The sequence below is a fragment of the Scyliorhinus torazame genome, chromosome 19, assembly GCF_047496885.1.
Source record: "Scyliorhinus torazame isolate Kashiwa2021f chromosome 19, sScyTor2.1, whole genome shotgun sequence".
NCBI classification, from domain to species: Eukaryota; Metazoa; Chordata; class Chondrichthyes; order Carcharhiniformes; family Scyliorhinidae; genus Scyliorhinus; species Scyliorhinus torazame.
In genome coordinates this window covers 73,925,141-73,944,261 of record NC_092725.1, presented here as the reverse complement: position 1 = coordinate 73,944,261, position 19,121 = coordinate 73,925,141, and the positions used below count along the sequence as shown (strand labels likewise).

The 19,121-nt window shown below is 46.0% G+C and overlaps 1 protein-coding gene across 3 annotated transcripts in view; it reads left to right on the top strand.

The window, feature by feature from the left end:
• kiaa0930 overlaps window positions 1-19,121 on the top strand; it is a 145,302-nt gene that overhangs the window by 59,325 nt on the left and 66,856 nt on the right. For all 3 annotated transcript variants that reach the window (XM_072484543.1, XM_072484541.1, XM_072484540.1), the window contains exon 2: window positions 5,997-6,145. In XM_072484543.1, coding sequence (XP_072340644.1) covers window positions 5,997-6,145 — 149 coding nt within the window. The remainder of the gene's footprint in view (window positions 1-5,996; window positions 6,146-19,121) is intronic.

Here is a 19,121-nt window from a genome sequence, read left to right as displayed (position 1 = left end):
GCGCGGATGTGCTTTCTTGGTGGTAGCGTCGACGTGGGTGGACCAGGACAGATTTTTGGAGATGTGCACCCCTAGGAATTTGAAACTGCTAACCATCTGCACCTTGGCCCCGTTGATGCTGACAGGGGTGTGTACAGTACTTTGCTTGCTGAAGCCAATGACCAGCTCTTTAGTTTTGCTGGCATTGAGGGAGAGATTGTTGTCGCTACACCACTCCAGTAGGTTCTCTATCTTCCTCCTGTATTCGGACTCGTCATTATTTGAGATCCGGCCCACTGTGGTCGTATCGTCAGCAAACTTGTAGATATAATTGGAACCAAGTTTTGCCACGCAGTCGTGTGTGTACAGGGAGTAGAGTACGGGGCTAAGTATGCAGCCTTGCGGGGCGCCGGTGTTGAGGACTATTGTGGAGGAGGTGTTGTTGTTCATTCTTACTGATTGTGGTCTGTTGGTCAGAAAATCGAGGACCAGTTGCAGAGTGGGGAGCCAAGTCCCAGGTTTTGGAGCTTTGAAATGAGCTTGGCTGGGATTATGGTGTTGAAGGCAGAGCTGTAGTCAATAAATAGGAGTCTGATGTAGGAGTCCTTGTTTTCGAGATGCTCTAGGGATGAGTGTAGGGCCTGGGAAATGGTGTCTGATGTGGACCGGTTGCAGCGGTATGCGAATTGCAGTGGATCAAGGCGTTCTGGGAGTATGGAGGTGATGCTCTTCATGATCAACCTCTCTAAGCACTTCATTACGACTGAAGTCAGGGCCACTGGTTGGTAGTCATTGAGGCACGTTGCCTGGTTCTTCTTTGGTACCGGTGTGATGGTGGTCTTCTTGAAGCAGGTGGGGACCTCGGAGTGGAGTAGGGACAGGTTAAAGATGTCCGCGACTACCTCTGCCAGCTGGTCCACGCAGGCTCTGAGTGCACGACCAGGGATCCCGTCCGGGCCCGTCGCCTTCCGAGGGTTCACTTTCAGGAAGGCCAATCTGACTTCGGAAGCTGTGATGGTGGGTATGGGTGAATTATGGGCTGCTGGGGCACTCGACAGTTGGTTACCTGCTCGAACCTAGCATAGAATGCGTTGAGTTCATCGGGGAGGGGTGCGCTGCTGCCAGAGATACTGTTCGGCTTTGCTTTGTAGCCCGTTATGTTTTTTAGTCCTTGCCACAACCGCCGAGAGTCTGTCTGTGACTCTAGCTTGGTTTGATATTCTCTCTTGGCATCTCGGATGGCTTTGCGGAGGTCGTACCTGGATTTATTGTATAGGTCAGCGTCGTCTGACTTGAACGCCTCAGATCTGTCCTGCAGCAGGGAGTCAATCTCGCGATTGAGCCATGGTTTCCGGTTGAGGAACGCACGTACTGCTTTCTTTGGCATGCAGTCGTCCACACATTTGCTGATGAAGTCTGTGATGGTGGTGACATACTCATTTAAGTTGGTCGCTGAATTCTTAAATATGGACCAGTCCACTGTCTCTAAGCAGTCACGTAGGATCTCTTCTGTCTCCTCGAGCCAGCACTGCACAACCTTCTTAGCTGGATTCTCCAGCTTGAGTTTCTGCTTGTACGCCGGGAGAAGGAGCACCGTCTTATGGTCTGATTTCCCAAAGTGCGGTTGGGGATGGAACGTAGGCGCCCTTGATTTTTGAGTAGCAGTGGTCAAGAGTGTTGTCGCCCCTGGTGGGACAGGAGTTGTGCTGGTGTAATTTTGGCAGTACTCTCTTTAGGTTGGCCTTGTTGAAGTCTCCGGACACGATGAACAAAGCCTCCGGGTGTTCTGTTTCGTAGTTGTTTATTACTGTGTGTAGTTCGTCCAGCGCCTTCCTCACTTCTGCCTGGGGTGGGATGTAGACCGCTGTGATAATGGCTGAAGTGAACTCACGTGGAAGATAATATGGGTGGCACTTCACGGTCAGGTGTTCCAGGTCTGGGAGCAGTAGGTCGCCAGAGTCGCCACATCCAAGCACCAGGAGGAACTGCAGAGGATTTGAAATATATTGTTGTATCTGCGTTATGCTGGGTGGAAGTCCTGGAGGTTTCTACCTGACGGCACTGTGTGGAATGTATTACCACATGGACTCACCACCACCGTCTCCACGGCAATTGTGGATGGGCAATAAATTTTGGCTGTGTCAATTTGTTAAAGAATTGAATGACCATTTTGGTGTGGCCTCCCAAGAATAAACCAGTCGGTGCCTGTTTGTCTGTCTGTAATGTCTCCAGCCACTACTACTGTGCATTAAATTCATCTTGTAGATAATCTTTATTGTCACAAGTAGGCTTACATTAACACTGCAATAAAGTTACTGTGAAAATCCCCTAGTCGCCACATTCTGGCGCCTGTTCGGGTACACGGAGGGAGAATTCAGAATGTATATTCAGAATGTATGTCGAGATTACCGACCAGCATGTCTTTTGGGACTTGTGGGAGGAAACCGGAACACCTGGAGGAAACCCACGCAGACACTGGGAGAACATGCAGACTTCGCACAGACAGTGGCCAAAGTCGGGAATCGAACCTGGGACCCTGGTGCTGAAAAGCCATAGTGCTAACCACTATGCTCTGGCATATGAGGTATGCCAGACTGACTCAGCTTTTGACCACCTTTAACCGCATAGATTTACCATAGATTTTAAGGGCCAGGTATAAAGTTCTCATCCAGTATGTCACAAACCTGCATTTATCTTCAATTATTGATGCAACAAATCTCGATTTTCTGATTTTAGATTAATTTGGCAATAGTACTAACCGTAGAATTCTCTGAACGGCCAGTTTTATAAAATTTTAAGTCAAAGTCAGTGTAATGTTCTTGTTGGATGGCCTTATTTATTACAAAAACACTTGTAGTTAAAATTATAAATGATTTATTAATATTAACTGGGGGTAAACTATATACAAGACAACAGCAAAGTCATGCACACGCAAGCTGTCTCTTTTACTTCCTCCAGCCAGTATCTGGTCAGCTGACTTTACATTCACTTATGTACTAGCGAGACTCCTAGTGGTCAGTCGATGAATTACAACACAAACATGATATCACTACATCCCCTTTCCTTTGAAAGAATAAATGAATACTTTATCATCAGTATATCTACATGGGATACCATGAGCCGATAAATCGAACAGTATTTTTAAAAAACAATTTTTTAAACTGGTTTAAAAAATATACATATATATACACAAGAACAACAAGCAAAGTATGCACAAATAGTCCAAATCTGCAAATTGAGTGGATCCGGTTTTCTTCTGACTGGTCTTCTCAAGTTTGACCTTGCTGCTCAGAACTTGTAGATTCAATGTTCTCCATGACATTCTTATGCTCAGGAACTGCTGCGCTCTGACACTGCAGCTGACGTTGATTCTGATGTGGATTCGTCATCCATCACGTTGTTGTGAAAGTCTTCTCTGGCTTTCAAGACTGCAATGATTTCTTCTTAAAACCAACCCATCCCCTGTCTGTACATTGTAGGAACGTGGTGCTATGCCTTCAAGTACCATGGCTTTTTTCAACCAATTGTCTGAATCTTCTGCTCTCACAATGGTGAGGTGATAACGCCAAGGTGATGAAGTTAAGTTCTAGGCATTCTATCATACAGGGGCTGTTTAGCACAGGGCTAAATCGCTGGCTTTGAAAGCAGGCCAGCAGCACTGTTCAATTCCCGTACCAGCCTCCCTGAACGGGCACCGGAATGTGGCGCCTAGGGGCTTTTCACAGTAACTTCATTGAAGTCTACTTGTGACAATAAGCGATTTTCATTTCATTCATATAACTGCTGTTGTTTGTCTTTAATGTTTTGCATTTCCTGCAGTATCACTACCTTCTCATCCTTCTTTACCAAGTATGGAAGTGTGGCAAGCAACCTTCTATTAATTGGCTTGATTGAAATCAAGTGTTGCCACTCTTTGCAGTTAAAACAAGGACCATTGTCACTCACGGCGACTTGCGAGAATTCCATGTCGAGCAAAAATTGACTTGGCATGCAGTATTACACTGCTTGCTGTTATGCTTGACAAGAGCCAATTAGGGATAGTTTGGAAAATAGTCTATGGACATTAAATAATCTTTCCCTCCTATGCGAAAGAGATCAATAGCCACTTCTGCCATGGCGCTTTAGGTAAATCAGATATTTGCACGGGTTCCTTTCTCCGCTTATTCCCCAACAAAATTGACTTTAAAACCAGTAGGTTCAAAACTTAAAGCTTATCTCAGCCATTTGATTTCCAATAAGTTTGCTTTTACCTTTCAGTAACCCCCCCCCCCCCCCCCATCAATTAAAGTAATTGCAGTTCAAAACAAACAGGCTGCTCTTCCTCAAGTACCATGCAGGTCAGCTGATTAGTTGGAAGAAGACCGGCTCGCTCCCAATCCACGGTGAACTTATGACCTTTTAAAAAAATTTTTAAAAAGCAGGTCAAAAAAATTCCAGGTCAGCATCCAAGTGTTCAGATAATGCAAAGTCCTTTTAAAAAAAAAAACTATTGTTTGAACGATATAATTTCCCCTACTATTGGCTGACTTAAAAACCCTCCCTTATCTCACTGCTAACTTGGCTCACATAGCCTTCATGTTTTATATTAAAATCAATTTATTTTTAACTTTTTTAAAGTCTTAATATTTTAGTACAATTTTTAACCTCTCCCAAAATAATTTGCCAACTTTATTCCATCAGTAATCTTCTATCATCAAAGCCTGGTGTTATGTAAATACATGTATCACAAAAAAACTATCCCTAGGTGTTTGGGCAGTCAAATAGTAAATAAGGACAAGGGGATGGAATTACAAACACAAAACCTTGTATACTCTGTGACTGGTGAATCTTCTGGTCAAGCATTGAACAATTTCAAGGTTTCAAGTGCAAAGTTTCGGGATGTATATTGGCTTGGCATTGTCATACTAAAGTAAAGAGTTACCTCCGAGGCTTCCAGATTTTTACACCTCAGCACTGCAAAGGCATGGATGGGGCTTACAAATGCTCACATTCTATCTGAATGTATATATTTGACTCAAATGGGAAAGGTAGAGTTGGACAATAGAGTGAAAATGAAGAGGGGAGATACAAGCTAAACTTACTACAATTGCTCAATTGGGAAGAACCAAGAATATGCGGGGAAGTGTTCAGTATCGACCTACCCAGCAATTCAAACTATAGCCAAGCCCTCCAATCTGAGCTTCAGGAGCTTTGACATCCAAACTCAAAACGTTGGCTCCATGTTCTCTCCACAGATGCTGTCAGACCTGCTGAGATTGTCCAGTGTTTTCTGCCTTATTCCTCATTGCTCTGATCTCTAATATTGTTTATTAAAAGAGAACCTACATAGAATGCCCTCTCTACAACATGATCCATCACTATAATGTTGACATATTCAGCTTGGATATCATTTATGGCTTATTTGTTTATTATTACACCAATAATATTCATTGTAAACCAACCCCTTGACTGTAACTTTGAGAGACTAAGGAGATATCATGAGCCACTTCTAGATTTCAGTATCTACAACTGCATTGTTGTTATTTAAATTCTGATATGTTTGACTTGTTTTTGAGATTTCCCAGCTCACCATATGAGGAAAGGGTCAAAGCTCAACACAAACACTTAATCATATAGGAAGAAAACAAGTGGAGAAAAAGTCAGAGCAGATTTCTTGCCAACACGACTGAACGATTGACCAAGCACCTTAGAGTTAGTTTGGTTGGAAAAGGTTGAGCCTTTTTAGTTTTGAACTGTGCACTGTATTGTACTAACAGCATTTGGGAGGGGAGGAAGTGCAAAGTTAACAACACAAGATGTTGGTTAAACTGACCATTTCAACATTAGACAGAAAGTACATGGTTGAGCACTTGAGATGTGATAACATTTGAGGCTGCAGGCCGAGTGCTGGAAAGTGGGATTAGTGGAGATTTGGTGTAGTTTTGTTGGTGCAGACCCGATGGGCCGACGGGCCTATTCTGTACTGTTTGACTCCATGACTCTATGACTTCCACTGAGGCCATTTATTTGCTTACTAGGCTGTTTCAAAGATGATCGGATTGTCTTTTGGACCTGGATGTTTTCAACTTACTTCATGGAGAAATGGGCCTCGAGACAGGATGATATGTTGTTCTACGTACGTCGAAAGCTGACATTTGCTGACCCAGACAGCGGGGATGAAAAGCAGGTAGGCACAGCAGAGGAGTAAATTAACAAAATTCCATGTAAATTAAGTTCATGCCTTGTCCTTCTGAACTTTTCAGTCAAATAACCCACTTTAACTGAACTTTGCAATCTTTGGACTTCCTCATTCGGTTTTCACCAATTGATCCAATATTTTTAAGTATTAAACAAAGGTGGGGTAAGAAAAGGTTAATTGGAGAATTTGCCAGAAAGTTGGCTCCTTCAAACCACATGTGTATAATTTTGGATTTGCTCAACTTAATTAATCTCCAGTGAAATTAATAACTTTTGGCAATACCTTGAGAAGACACTTTACCAGTTCACTTGTCTCCTGTATGTTCATTTTAATGCTGGTGGTGTGATACAGTTCACGTGGAGTCAGATTGCCTGTGACTAGTGCACTTTGTACATGCATGTTGTAGTCTGGAGCTTCTGGAAAGTAGTGGTAGAGGCTGTAATGTTCTTTCCATCCCATGACTGAGCAGGAATCTCTCCTTGTTACCATCTGCTATTGGTGTGTGTTGGAAGGATTTGAAGATCGAGTCTATACCAGTTTGGCTGCATTAAGAACACCCCTTCCTTGAGCATCAAGTCCTGGGCTGGGACGTGAACCTTGAACATCTGGCTCAGTGGCAGGGGTGCTATCCCCTGTGCCACAAGACTTCCCTTTCAGTTCAGTGCAAACTGATAAACAACACTCTTTCTTTCATCCGTTTGGGAGGGAAATAGAAAGCTAAGATTCGGGATCAAGCTCCAATAGGAGAGTCCAACCCAGCAAGTGCCCCGCTGTCAGATCGGTCTATTTGAAATGAAATGAAATGAAAATCGCTTATTGTCACAAGTAGGCTTCAAATGAAGTTACTGTGAAAAGCCCCTAGTCACCACATTCCGGCGCCTGTTCAGGGAGGCTGGTACGGGAATCGAACCGTACTGCTTGCCTGCCTTGGTCTGCTTTAAAAGCCAGCGATTTAGCCCAGTGTGCTAAACCAGGGGAGTCCATACATGCAGCAACAATTGGTGCATCAAATGTGGCACCTCAATAGATGAAGAAAGCCCAGCTGGAAAATCCCATACAAGCACTTTCTTATACCTCCTAACATTGACCAAGACTAGATCATCTTTATTGTCCTATCCACTGATGATTAAAAAATGGCCTGAGGACCGGAGAGAAGGTGTTTTTTTAAATCCTCAATTACATTTTTGTGTTTGCCAAGTGGAAGTCATGCATTTTAAAATAAAGTAAATTACACAGTGCAAACAGATTAGTTTATTCATTGTTTTAAGGCTCCATCACTTATCTGCTGGTACTCTGTGTAAAATGATGAACTGTTGATTGGGAAAATTGAGTCTAAGCACCAAACTCCTTCTCTCCAACCCCCCCCCCCCCCCCCAACTTGGGCAGGACGCCTGGGAGCATTTCAAAAATCGCACTTAATTTCCGGTACACATGAGATTTTCTGAGGCCAAAGATCAAAGTAAGCCGCTTAATGCCTATTAGTTGGAGCAAAATCCTAATCCTCCAGCAGGCAGGCATTTCCAGAGCTGTAGTACTTGCAAAACAAATCATTTAAGTTTTTCAGGAGGCCCATTTAACACTTTTCAGTTGTTGGTGAATGAATCATGGTTTCTTCTGCACTTATTTTGTGGTTGTGCAAAGTGCCTTCCTCTAGTATGTTCTTCCTTTTGGAAGCCCAGTAAACAACCTGTTTGAGTCAGGTCTTCACAGAATCTTTACTGTGTAAAATGAGGCCATTCGGCCCATCGAGTCTGCACTGGCTCTCTGAAAGAGCATTCCAGCTAGTCCCACTCCGCTTTCCTATCCCTGTAACCTTGCACATTCTTTCTTTTCAGATGGAAATTCAATTCCCTTTTGAATACCTCAATTGAACCTGCCTCCACCACCCTTTCAGGAAGTTTATTCCAGACTCTAACCACCCTCTGGGTAAAAGAAAATATCCTCGCATTACTTTTACTCCTTTGTCCATTATTTTGAGCATCTGCCCTCTAGTCCATGATCCTCCCTTGAGTGGGAGCAGTTCTCACTATTTATCTTGTCCATGTCCCACAAGACATAGGAGCAGAATTAGGCCATTCGGCCCATCGGGTCTGCTCTGCCATTTAATTATGGCTAGTATATTTCTTATCCCCATTCGCCTGCCTTCTCCCCATAACCCCTGATCCCCTTATTAATCAAGAGCCTATCTATTTCTGTCTTAAAGACACTCACTCTCTCACTCTATCAAGTTTCCTCTCGGCCTTCTTTTCCCCAAAGAAAAGAATCCAACCTCTCCAATTTATCTTATCCCTGGAATCATTCTTGTGAATTTCCTCTGTACTGTCTCCAATGCCTTCACATCCTTCCTCAAGTTTGGCACCCAGAACTGGACACAGTATTCCAGATGAGGCCCAACTAGTCATAAAAGTTCAAGATGACTTCACTAGTCATACAAGTTCAACATGACCTCTTTACTCTTGTATTCAATGTCCCTATTAATAAAGCCAACAATACTGTATGCTTTATTAACTGCCCTCTCAATCTGTACTGCCACCTTCAATGACATAGTACATATACACTGAGGTCCCTCTGTTCCTGCACCTCCTTTAAAGTTTCTCTCTTATTTTATAATGTCTCTCCATATTCTTTCTGTCAAAATAAATCACCTCACACTTCTCTGCATTGAACTTCGTCTGCCACTTGTCTGCCCAATCCACTAACATATCTATGTCCTTTTGAAGTTCAATACTATGGTTGGCAACATTTTGAATCTGCGTATCGTCTGCAAATTTTAAAATCATGCCCTGAACACCACGGTCATTAATATATATCAGAAAGAGCAAGGCTCTCAACACTGACCCCCGGGGAACTCCACGACGAGCCTTGCTCCAATCTGAAAAACATCCATTAACCACTACTTGTTTCCTGCCACTCATCAATTTCTTATCCAAGTGTCTACGTTTTATCCTATGAGCTAGAATTTTGCTCTCCATTCTGTTCTGTGGCACTGTATCAAATGTCTTTTGAAAATCTATCTGTTACCTCCTCAAAAAAACCTCTAGCAAGTTAGTTAAACATGATTTTCCCTTAATGAATACTTGCTGGCTTTCCTTAATTATCCTGAATTTGCCTAAGTGGCTTTTTATTTTGTCCCAAACTATAGTTTCCAGAAGTTTCCCTATCACTGAAATCATACTGACTGGTCTGTAGTTGCCGGCATTATCCCCAGTGCAGTCGGACTCCACATTGCACCCCATTTTGAACATTGGTGTAACATTTGCAATCCCCTGTGTCTAGAAAGACTGGGGGATTGTCACTAGTGCCTCTGCAATTTCCACTCTCACTTCCCTCATTAACCTTGGATACATCTCATCCAGTGCTGGTACCTTATCTATTTTAAGTAAGGAAAGCTTTTGTCACACCTCCTCCCTCGCAATTGTGAATTCTTCCACAGCACCAGTTACCTCTTCTCTCACATTGGTCTGGGTTGTGGTGTCATCTTTTGTAAAAAGAAAAGCCGCCAGAGTCTCCGATGATGATAGGTTGCTTTCCCTTTGAGGGGACAATTGAGTGGTGGTGGTTTGACCTGAAGGTCACCACACCTCAGGTGAGGTTGGGAAGGTTGAGTCTTTATGAATCACTGAATCACCTCAGCCGGTACGGGAATTTAATACGCGACATTGGCCTTGCTCTGCATCACAAACCAGCTGTACAGCCAACTGAGCTATGCAAAGTACTTGTTTAATACCTCTACTATTTCTCAGGCCTCCACTTAACCAACCCTTCAAACCTATCTCTATGATCAAGCTTTTGGTCACCTGTCCTGATATCTTTTTATGTGGCTCTGAGAAATTCGGTCCCGTTCCTGTGAAGCACATTGGGATGTTTACAAATGTTAAAGCTCCTCCATAAATGGACGATGTTGTTGCCAGACGTAGCTTGCCTTCCTCTAGCAGAATTACAGACTTACAAAACAGTGGTCTGCGTCGGGTTAAGGAAACTATCAGTCCCTGTAAGCTAGACTCGGAATATTAAATACTACAGCATCTATAATCAATGCAACCCCCACCCATCAGAGAGACAGTCATCTCTGTTCCTTTTTGAAAGGCGAGGACTTGGGTGAGCTGAATGGCTTTTTGTTTATCCTGTGCTTCTGTTGGTACGCTGTTCATAGAAGTAAGCACAATGTTGTGGCCAGTAAGCCTACGATCTTATGTTGTGATCATACCTGACAGGACAGATTAATTATTTGCAAAGAAATATCCCACAACATACCTTTTTGAAAGCTGAAAATTGTGTCCTTGCATTCATCCAAATAAAAGGACTTTCCTATCCTAATGATGACTCCATTATCCTTTTGATCTTCCCCCAGACTCACTGAACAATGACATAAGTGTTGTGATTTTACTATGAACGCTTTTATAAAAAAAATAAAAAAATAATTCTCCTTTTTCAGATTTTCTCCCAAATTTGCACCCAACAATAAGCAGTAATGAATATAATGTCAATCCCCATATCAACAACAACAATCCCATCCTCCCACCAACCCCCAAACAACAATCCGCATATTAACATAAACAAATAACAAAAAGGAATCGGGAATCACCCATAGTCACCATTAACACACACCGCCCCCTCCCCACAACCCCCCCCCCCCCAACTAATGTTCGATGTTATCCAATTCTCGAAAGTGCATAATGAATAACGCCCATGAATTGTAGAACCCCTCCATCCTTCCCCTCAGTTCAAACTTAACCTTCTCAAGAGTCACGAATTCCAACAGGTCCCCACGCCACGCCAGGGCACAGGGTGGAGAGGTTGCTCTCCATCCCAACAGGATCCGCCTTCGGGCGATCAACGGGGCAAAGGCTACAACATCTGCCTCCGCACCCTTTTCCAACCCCGGCTGGTCCGACATCCCGAATATGGCCTCCCAAGGGTCCGGGTCCAGTTTCACGTGCACCACTTTAGAGATTACCCTAAAAACCTCCATCCAGTAATCCTTCAACTTGGACAGGACCAAAACATATGAATGTGATTTGCGCCCTCCCTCCCCCCACCGCCCCCCGCAACATTCACACACATCTTCTACCCCCTCAAAGAGCCAGCTCATCCTCGCCCTTGTGAGGTGCACTCTATCTACCCCCTTCAGCTGTATTAGCCCCAACCTTCCACACAAGGTGGAGGCGTTCATCCTCCAGAGCACCTCACACCAGAACCCCTCCTCCATACCCTCTCCCAACTATTCCTCCCACTTTGCCTTGATCCCTTCCAGTGGTGCCTTCTCCTCCTCCAAAATAGCCCTGTAGTCGCTGTTACCTCCCCCTTCTCCAGTCCCCCTGTTGTCAGCACCTCAGGCCGGCTCCACTGACTTCCTTTCTGGCAAAATCTCGAACCTACATATATCCAAACATTTCCCCCTGATCCAGCCCTTACTTCGCTCCCAGCTCCTTCAATCCTGCAAACCGACACCCAAGAAACAAATCTTTTTTGTGTCTTAATCTGTGAACGTTTTTTAATACTCTTTATTTTGTGACGATCCCAGAATAATTGTTGCAGGTTGGGAACTTGACCAATGCATTGTGTATCTCTGTGTGACAACCTGTACTGCTTTGGATTCAAAAGATTATGGCATTTCAAAGTTTCCTTCACTTAAAGTTATTGAGCCATAAAGCAGAATAGTGATGTCCTTTCCCCCCCCCCTCCCCCCATTGAATCCGGCACCAACAACCTGAGAAGATTGAAGCAACTTGCAGGGTGGGGCACTCGGCAAGGGCTTGGTGATTGATGGAACACAGCAGGGTGAAACATTGTGGAGCAGCATCATCATTGAATTTACAGTGCAAAAGGAGGCCATTCGGCCCTCGAGTCTGCACCAGCTCTTGGAAAGAGCACCCTACTTAAGCCCACATCTCCACCCCATCCGCATAACCCAGTAATCCCAACTAACCTTTTGGACACTAAGGGGCAATTTACTATTGCCACACCTAACCTGCACATCTTTGGACTGCGGGAGGAAACCGTAGCACCCGGAGGAAACCCAAGCGGACACGGGGAGAAAGTACAAACACCACACAGTCACCCGAGGCCGGAATTGAACCTGGGACCATGGAGCTGTGAGGCAGCAGTGCTAACCATTGTGCCACTGTGCCACCCACTGAGTAAATAGTGGGATGATGATGATGAGTAAATAGTGGGATTCTGCACGAGATGATGGAACTGAGTCAGCAATTTTGGCTTATGTCACGGAAGTAGCTCCAGGTGGTTTTGATGGCGTCTGTCTCCCTCTCTACTTTGTACCCCAGTCTCCGTGCAAACGTTTGAACGTTTGCCTTTTATTTTATATAAAGCAGGTCAGTATCTGTGGCCTGATGACATTTTCCTGCTGATCAAAGTTGAGGGCACAGCTAGACAGCAAACCAGGTTAATTCCAGTGGCAGATTCTGTGTGGAATTGGCCCCTTTATGCTGTGCCCCCTTCCAGTAAAAGCAGAAAATTATTCAGCAGAGAATCTAGCTCTGCGCCAATTGCCCAGAGAATAAGTGCACTCGGATAGTTATTCATGAACATTAAAATGGGCCTGCTCTATCGTCTATTTTAATTAGTTCCATTTTGAATTATAATCATTTAGCCCTGGACAATATGTACTTTTCCCAGTCAATGTATTCCAGCTTCAAATACAAATATTGCGCTGAAAAGGTTTTTTTGTTCTCTCACCAGACATATTTTTGCCACCATCTTATTTTCAGATTGGAGCTGGCGGTTGTCTGAATGGTTTCTGTGGTTATTGATCTCACTAATTAACCGACCCAGTGCATGAATATTTAAATTTTTTGTTTGAAAGAGGAACATCAATGGAACATTCTGTTTCTCACACCAGCCATATCTAAACCAGGCAGTCGTTTAAACCGGTATCGAGGTGATAGAAGTATTAAATTAATAGCATAACTTGTGAAACTCCGTGACATAACTACGTTGTGATATTCTAAACTTGACATCTTTTTCAGGAGTAAATAAGTACAAAATGAAGATGGAAGGGCAGTAATGTGTTGACTGTGGAAAATGGTGGACACCTGTGTGATTCACAGCAATTACATCTGCACTAAGCTTTTCTTCTTTAGTCACGGAGTGTGGGCATTGCTGGCTCGGCCAGCATTTATTGCTCATCCTTAATTACCCTTGAGAAGGTGGTGGTGAGCTGCTTTCTTGAACCGCTGCAGACCATGTGGTATAGGTATACCCACAGTGTTGTTTGGGAGTAAGTTCCAGGATTTTAACCGAGCAAACGTGAAGGAACCGCGACATATTTCCAAGTCAGGAGGGTGAGTGACTTGGAGGGGAACCTGCAGGTGCTCCTAGGTACCTGCTGCCCTTCTCCAATTAAATGGGAGTGGCCATGGGCTTGGAAGTTGCTGTCTAAGGAGCCTTGGTGAGTTCCTGCAGTGCATCTTGTAGATGGTACACACTGCTGCTATGCGTTGGTGGTCGAGAGGGTGATTGTTTATGGATGTAGTGCTAATTAAGTGGACTGCTTTGTCCTGGATGGCGTCGAGCCTCTTGAGTGTTGTTGGAGCTGCACTCATCTAAGCAAATGGAGAGTATTCCATTACACTCCTGACTTGTGCCTTGCAGACTTTGGAGGGGTCAGGAGGTGTGTCACTCATCGTAGGATTCTTAGCCTCTCATCTGCTCTTGTCGCCCACAGTATTTATATGGCTAGTCCAGTTCAGTTTCTGGTCAATGGTAGCCCCCAGGATGTTGAAAGTGGGGGATTCAGCAATAGTAATGCCATTGAATGTCAAGTATCTGCAGCTTGAGGATCTTCGGCTTAGAATTGATGAGCTGGAGTCAGAGCTTCGAGCATTGCAATGATCCAAGGAGGGGAAGGTTACCTCGAGTTTTTATTCCAGGAGCCAGTCACAACTGCTTCTAACATCTGCATAACTATTTTAAAGACCCTGACTGATTCCCGAACCCCTGGGGATTTTGCAGATACCCTATCCACAATAGATTTGTCCTCCACCCGCGGACCCGAATCTCAACCCCAACCCGATCCAACAGGACTCGGTCCCACCAATCGATTCCTCTGACCTGGTTGGATCCCCTCCCCAACCCAACATCCAAATTCTTCCTCCAACACCCCAACCTCTGACCCCTGCAACCCTGACATCCGATCCTTTCGGACCACCCAAATCGTATCCACTTACCAGGACACAACTTCTCCTTGGCTTGTCAGTTTCACTGGGCCCTTTAAACCTACCTGCTTTTCGGCAGCTAGTTCAGTAAAACAAAAGGGGGCATAGCCTCCTTGAAACCGACGCGGCAGGACTACGCTGGGACCTGTGGGAGCTCTTTAGATGCCAGCTCCAAGCAGTCGGCCATCGGAGATTTCTGCGCTGTTTTCGAGAGCAGGTAAGTGCACTTCAGTAATTCCAGCAGGATTTCACTTTCCTCCACTAGTTGGAAGTTATGGCCCAAAGAATCTGCAAAGGCATATAGATAAAAAACAGAATACTATTTAAATGGCGAGAGACTGTTGCAGTACAGTGGGATCTGGGTGTTCTTGTACATGAATCACAGAAGGTTAGCACAAAGTTACAGCAATTAATTAGGAAGGCAAATGGAGTGTTGGCCTTTATTGGAAGTGAGATGGGCTATAAATTAGGGAACCCTTGCAACAACTGTACAGGGCATTGATGAGATCACACCAACTGCTTTGTGCAGTTTTGGCCTCCTTTACTTAAGGAGGGATATACTTGCATTGGAAGCAGTTCAGGGAAGGTTAGCTGGGCTGATTCCTGGGATGAAGGAGTCTTAGAGGAAAGGTTGGGCCTAGCCTGACACTCATTGGATTTTAGAAGAATGAGAGGTGATCTGAGTGAAATATAAAAGATTCTGAGGGGGCCTGATGGGGTAAATGCTGAGAGGATGGCTCCCCTCGTGAGGGAACAAAGAACAAATAAATGTACAGCACAGGAACAGGCCCTTCGGCCCTCCAAGCCCGTGCCGACCATGCTGCCCGACTAAACTACAATCTTCTACATTTCCTGGGTCCGTATCCTTCTATTCCCATCCTATTCATGTATTTGTCAAGATGCCCCTTAAATGTCACTATCGTCCCTGCTTCCACCACCTCCTCCGGTAGCGAGTTCCAGGCACCCACTACCCTCTGTGTAAAAAAACTTGCCTCAGTCGAGAACTGGGGGGGAGGCACAGTTGTCGCCCATTAAAGACTGAGGTGATGAGGAATTTCTTCTCTGACAGGGTCATTAGTGTCTGGAATTCTCTTCCCCAGGGAGCAGTGGAGGCTGTCGTTGAATGTATATATATATTTTTTTTAATGTATTTTATTAGAAACATGTATCAAAACAGGTTACAGTGAACAAACACACCAGGAAACATGCTTCCCAACAATCAACTATACAGCCTGTACAGATTTTCCCCTGCCCCACGACGAACGGCCCCTCAATCACGGTCACAAACATTCCCCACCTTTCCTCAAACCCTCCTGAAGAGCACCTTAACTCATACTTTATCTTCCCTAATCGCAGGAAATCGTACAGGTCACCCAACCAAGCCGCTACTTCCGACAGCCACTCCAGCAACATTTGCCGCCGTGCAATCAGAGAGGCGAAGGCCAAGACATCGGCCTTCCTCCTCTCCATGAGTTCCGGCTTCTCTGAAACCCCAAATATCGCCACCAAACGGTCCGCGTCCTCCGCGTCCTCCACCTCCTCCACTATCCTGGCTAAGACTGCGAACATTCCCGCCCAGAATCTTCCCAATTTTCCGCAACCCCAAAACATGTGCGCGTGATTCGCTGGCCCCTGCCCACACCTCTCACACTCATCTGCTACTCCCTGAAAGAACCATTCTCGCCCGAGTCACCACCTTAAACTGTATCAGGCTCATCCTTGCACAAGAGGAGCCCCAGCTTACCCTACGCAGTGCCTCACTCCATACTCCCCAATTGATCTCCATTCCCAACTCCGCTTCCCATTTCTCCTTGATCTTCACCACCTGCTCACCTCCCTGCTCCCCCAGCCACTTATATATATCCCCAATTCCACCCTCCCCTTCCGCATCCGGAAGCTGCAGTCGCTCCAGCAGGGTGTATCCCAGCAACCTAGGGAACCCCCTCCAGACCTTTCGCGCAAAGTCCCTAACCTGCAGATACCTGAAGTCACTTCCCCTCAGCAGCTCTACCCTCTCCCTTAGCTCCTCCAGACTGGCGAACCCTTCCTCCAAATACAGATCACTCACCTTGACCAGCCCCACTTCCCTCCACCTCCTGTATACACTATCCATCCCCCCCCGGCTCAAACCCATGATTCTCGCACAGCGGCGTTAGCACCGACATCCCTTCCACTCTAAAATGCCTCCTCAACTGATTCCATATATTCACTGTGGACTGCACAACCGGGCTCCTTGAATACCTACTTGGAGCCATTGGCAAATGCTGCCGTCACCATAGCCCTCAAACTAGACCCCTTACAAGATTCCTCCTCCATCCTAACCCACTCTACCCCTTCTCCCTCCAACCACCACCGCACCTTGTCTACATTCTCCGCCCAATAATAATGAAGCAAGTTCGGCAACGCCAAACCCCCCCCTGTTGCCTCTGCCTCTGTAGAAGGGTCCTCCCCACCCTCTGCACCTCCCCCACCCATACAAAGTCAGAAATGATCGTGCCTGTCATGATATGCAGACATGCAGATAATGATATATATAGAGACAGGCAGCTAATGAACACAGAGAACAGGACATGACCAATGAGCAGGCAGGACACTCGGGGTGATATCTCACTATAAAAGGCAAGAGGCACTCACACTCCGCCTCTTTTCACCGATGAACATCTACAGAGTGAGTCAGGGTGTATTTACAGTATCACACCTCCAGCACGTGGCTAAGAGCTAGTCTGGCTCAGTCAGACAGAGTAACCACACTTAGGTTAGCAGAGAGTCGAACTCATAGAGAACTGTGCTAACTGTGCTACTGGTTCAATAAATCAGATTGAACTAACTTCAAGGTCTGGAGTATCTTTTGTTTAAAGCTGCATCCAGTTGCAGCCTGTGTTATCCCAGAGAACATAACACATCAGTGTTCACTTTCAGATCTTTGGTATAAAGATTGGAGAGCTTGAAAGATAAACATGAACCTCGGCAGAATATTCATTTTCACCACTTGGACCCTCCCCGTAGTGTATCCCACATCTTAAGATCCTCCCTGGCCTCCTCCACCAGCTTCATTAAGTTCCACTTATGGAGCACCGTCCATTCCCTCACTACCTGAATCTCCAAATATCTAAACTTATCCCTCGCTACCATAAATGGCAACCCCCCCTAAATTAGCCCGCTGTGTCAGCTCATTCACCGGGAATACCTCGTTTTTCCCTACATTCGGCTTGTATCCCGAGAACCCTCCAAACCTCCCGAGCAGGCCCATAATCCTTCCCATACTCTCCAACGGATCGGAAACATACAGCAAGAGGTCATCGGCAGAGAGCGACACCCGATGCTCCCTCTGTCCTCTCAAAATTCCCCGCACTATGCCGACCCCCTGAGAGCCATCACCAATGACTCTAAGGCCAGCGCAACAGCAGCGGTGACGGCGGGCACCCCCCGTCTCGTACCCCTGTGCAAGTCAATGCTTTGTGAGCTCATATCATTCGTCCTCGCCCTCGCCGCCACATACAGCAACCGTACCCATGCCACAAATCTCGGCCCAAACCCAAAACCTCGAACAAGTACCGCCACTCCACTGGATCAAATGCCTTCTCCGCGTCCATGGACACCACCACCTCCGGTACCAGAGCCCCCGACGGATTCATCACCACATTCAACAGCCGTCTTATATTACTCGCGAGCTGCCTGCCCTTCACGAAGCGTGTTTGATCTTCTGCCACCACCCCGGGACACAATCCTCCATCCTCCCCACCAACAATTTAGCCAATACTTTCACATCCGTGTTCAATAGTGATATGGGCCTATACGACCCACATTCCACCGGGTCCTCCCCCTTTTTCAGAATTAGTGTGATTACTGCCTCCATCATCAACTCCCCCTTCTCCAGTGCTTCATTAAATGCCCCCAACAGATGTGGTGCCAGGTCTGTTGCAAATTCCTTATAGAATTCCGCCGGGTACCCATCCAGCCCAGGGGCCTTCCCCGACTTCATACCCCTGATACTATCCAGCACATCCCTCAGCCCCAAAGGCTCCTCCAACGCCTGCCTCTTTGCTTCCTCCACCTGGGAAATTCCAGCTTGTCCGGGAATGACCCCATGTCCCCCTCCTCTCCTCCCGGGACCGCCTCATAAAGTCCCTGGTAGTACTCCCTAAATGCCTCATTTATCTTCCCTGGCTCTGACATCACATCCCCAGCCCCAGTTCATATTTTCAATATTTGCCTGGACGCAGCCTACCTCCACAGTTTGGTGTGCCAGCATGCGCTCTCCTTCTCCCCATAATCATATTACACCTGCCCCCCCCCCCCTTGCCCTATGCAGTTGCCCTATCGCCCTCCCTCTTGTCAGCCTGTCAAACTGCTCCTGCAACTTTTTCCTCCTCGCCAATCCCTCCACGGTTGGCACCTTCGAATATTCCCTGTCCATCTCCACTATCTTGCTCAATAGAGGGTCATGTTCCTCCCACCTTTCAGGCAGCACGGTAGCACAAGTGGATAGCACTGTGGCCTCACAGCGCCAGGGTCCCAGGTTCGATTCCCCGCTGGGTCACTGTCTGTGCAAAGTTTGCACGTTCTCCCCGTGTCTGCGTGGGTTTCCTCAGGTGCTCCGGTTTCCTCCCACAGTCCAAAGACATGCGGGTTAGGTGGATTGGCCAAGCTAAATTGCCTTTAGTATCCAAAAAGGATAGGAGGGGTTATTGGGTTACGGGGATAGGGTGGAAGTGAGGGCTTAAGTGGGTCGGTGCAGACTCGATGGGCCGAATGGCCTCCTTCTGCACTGTGTGTTCTATGTTCTTTTC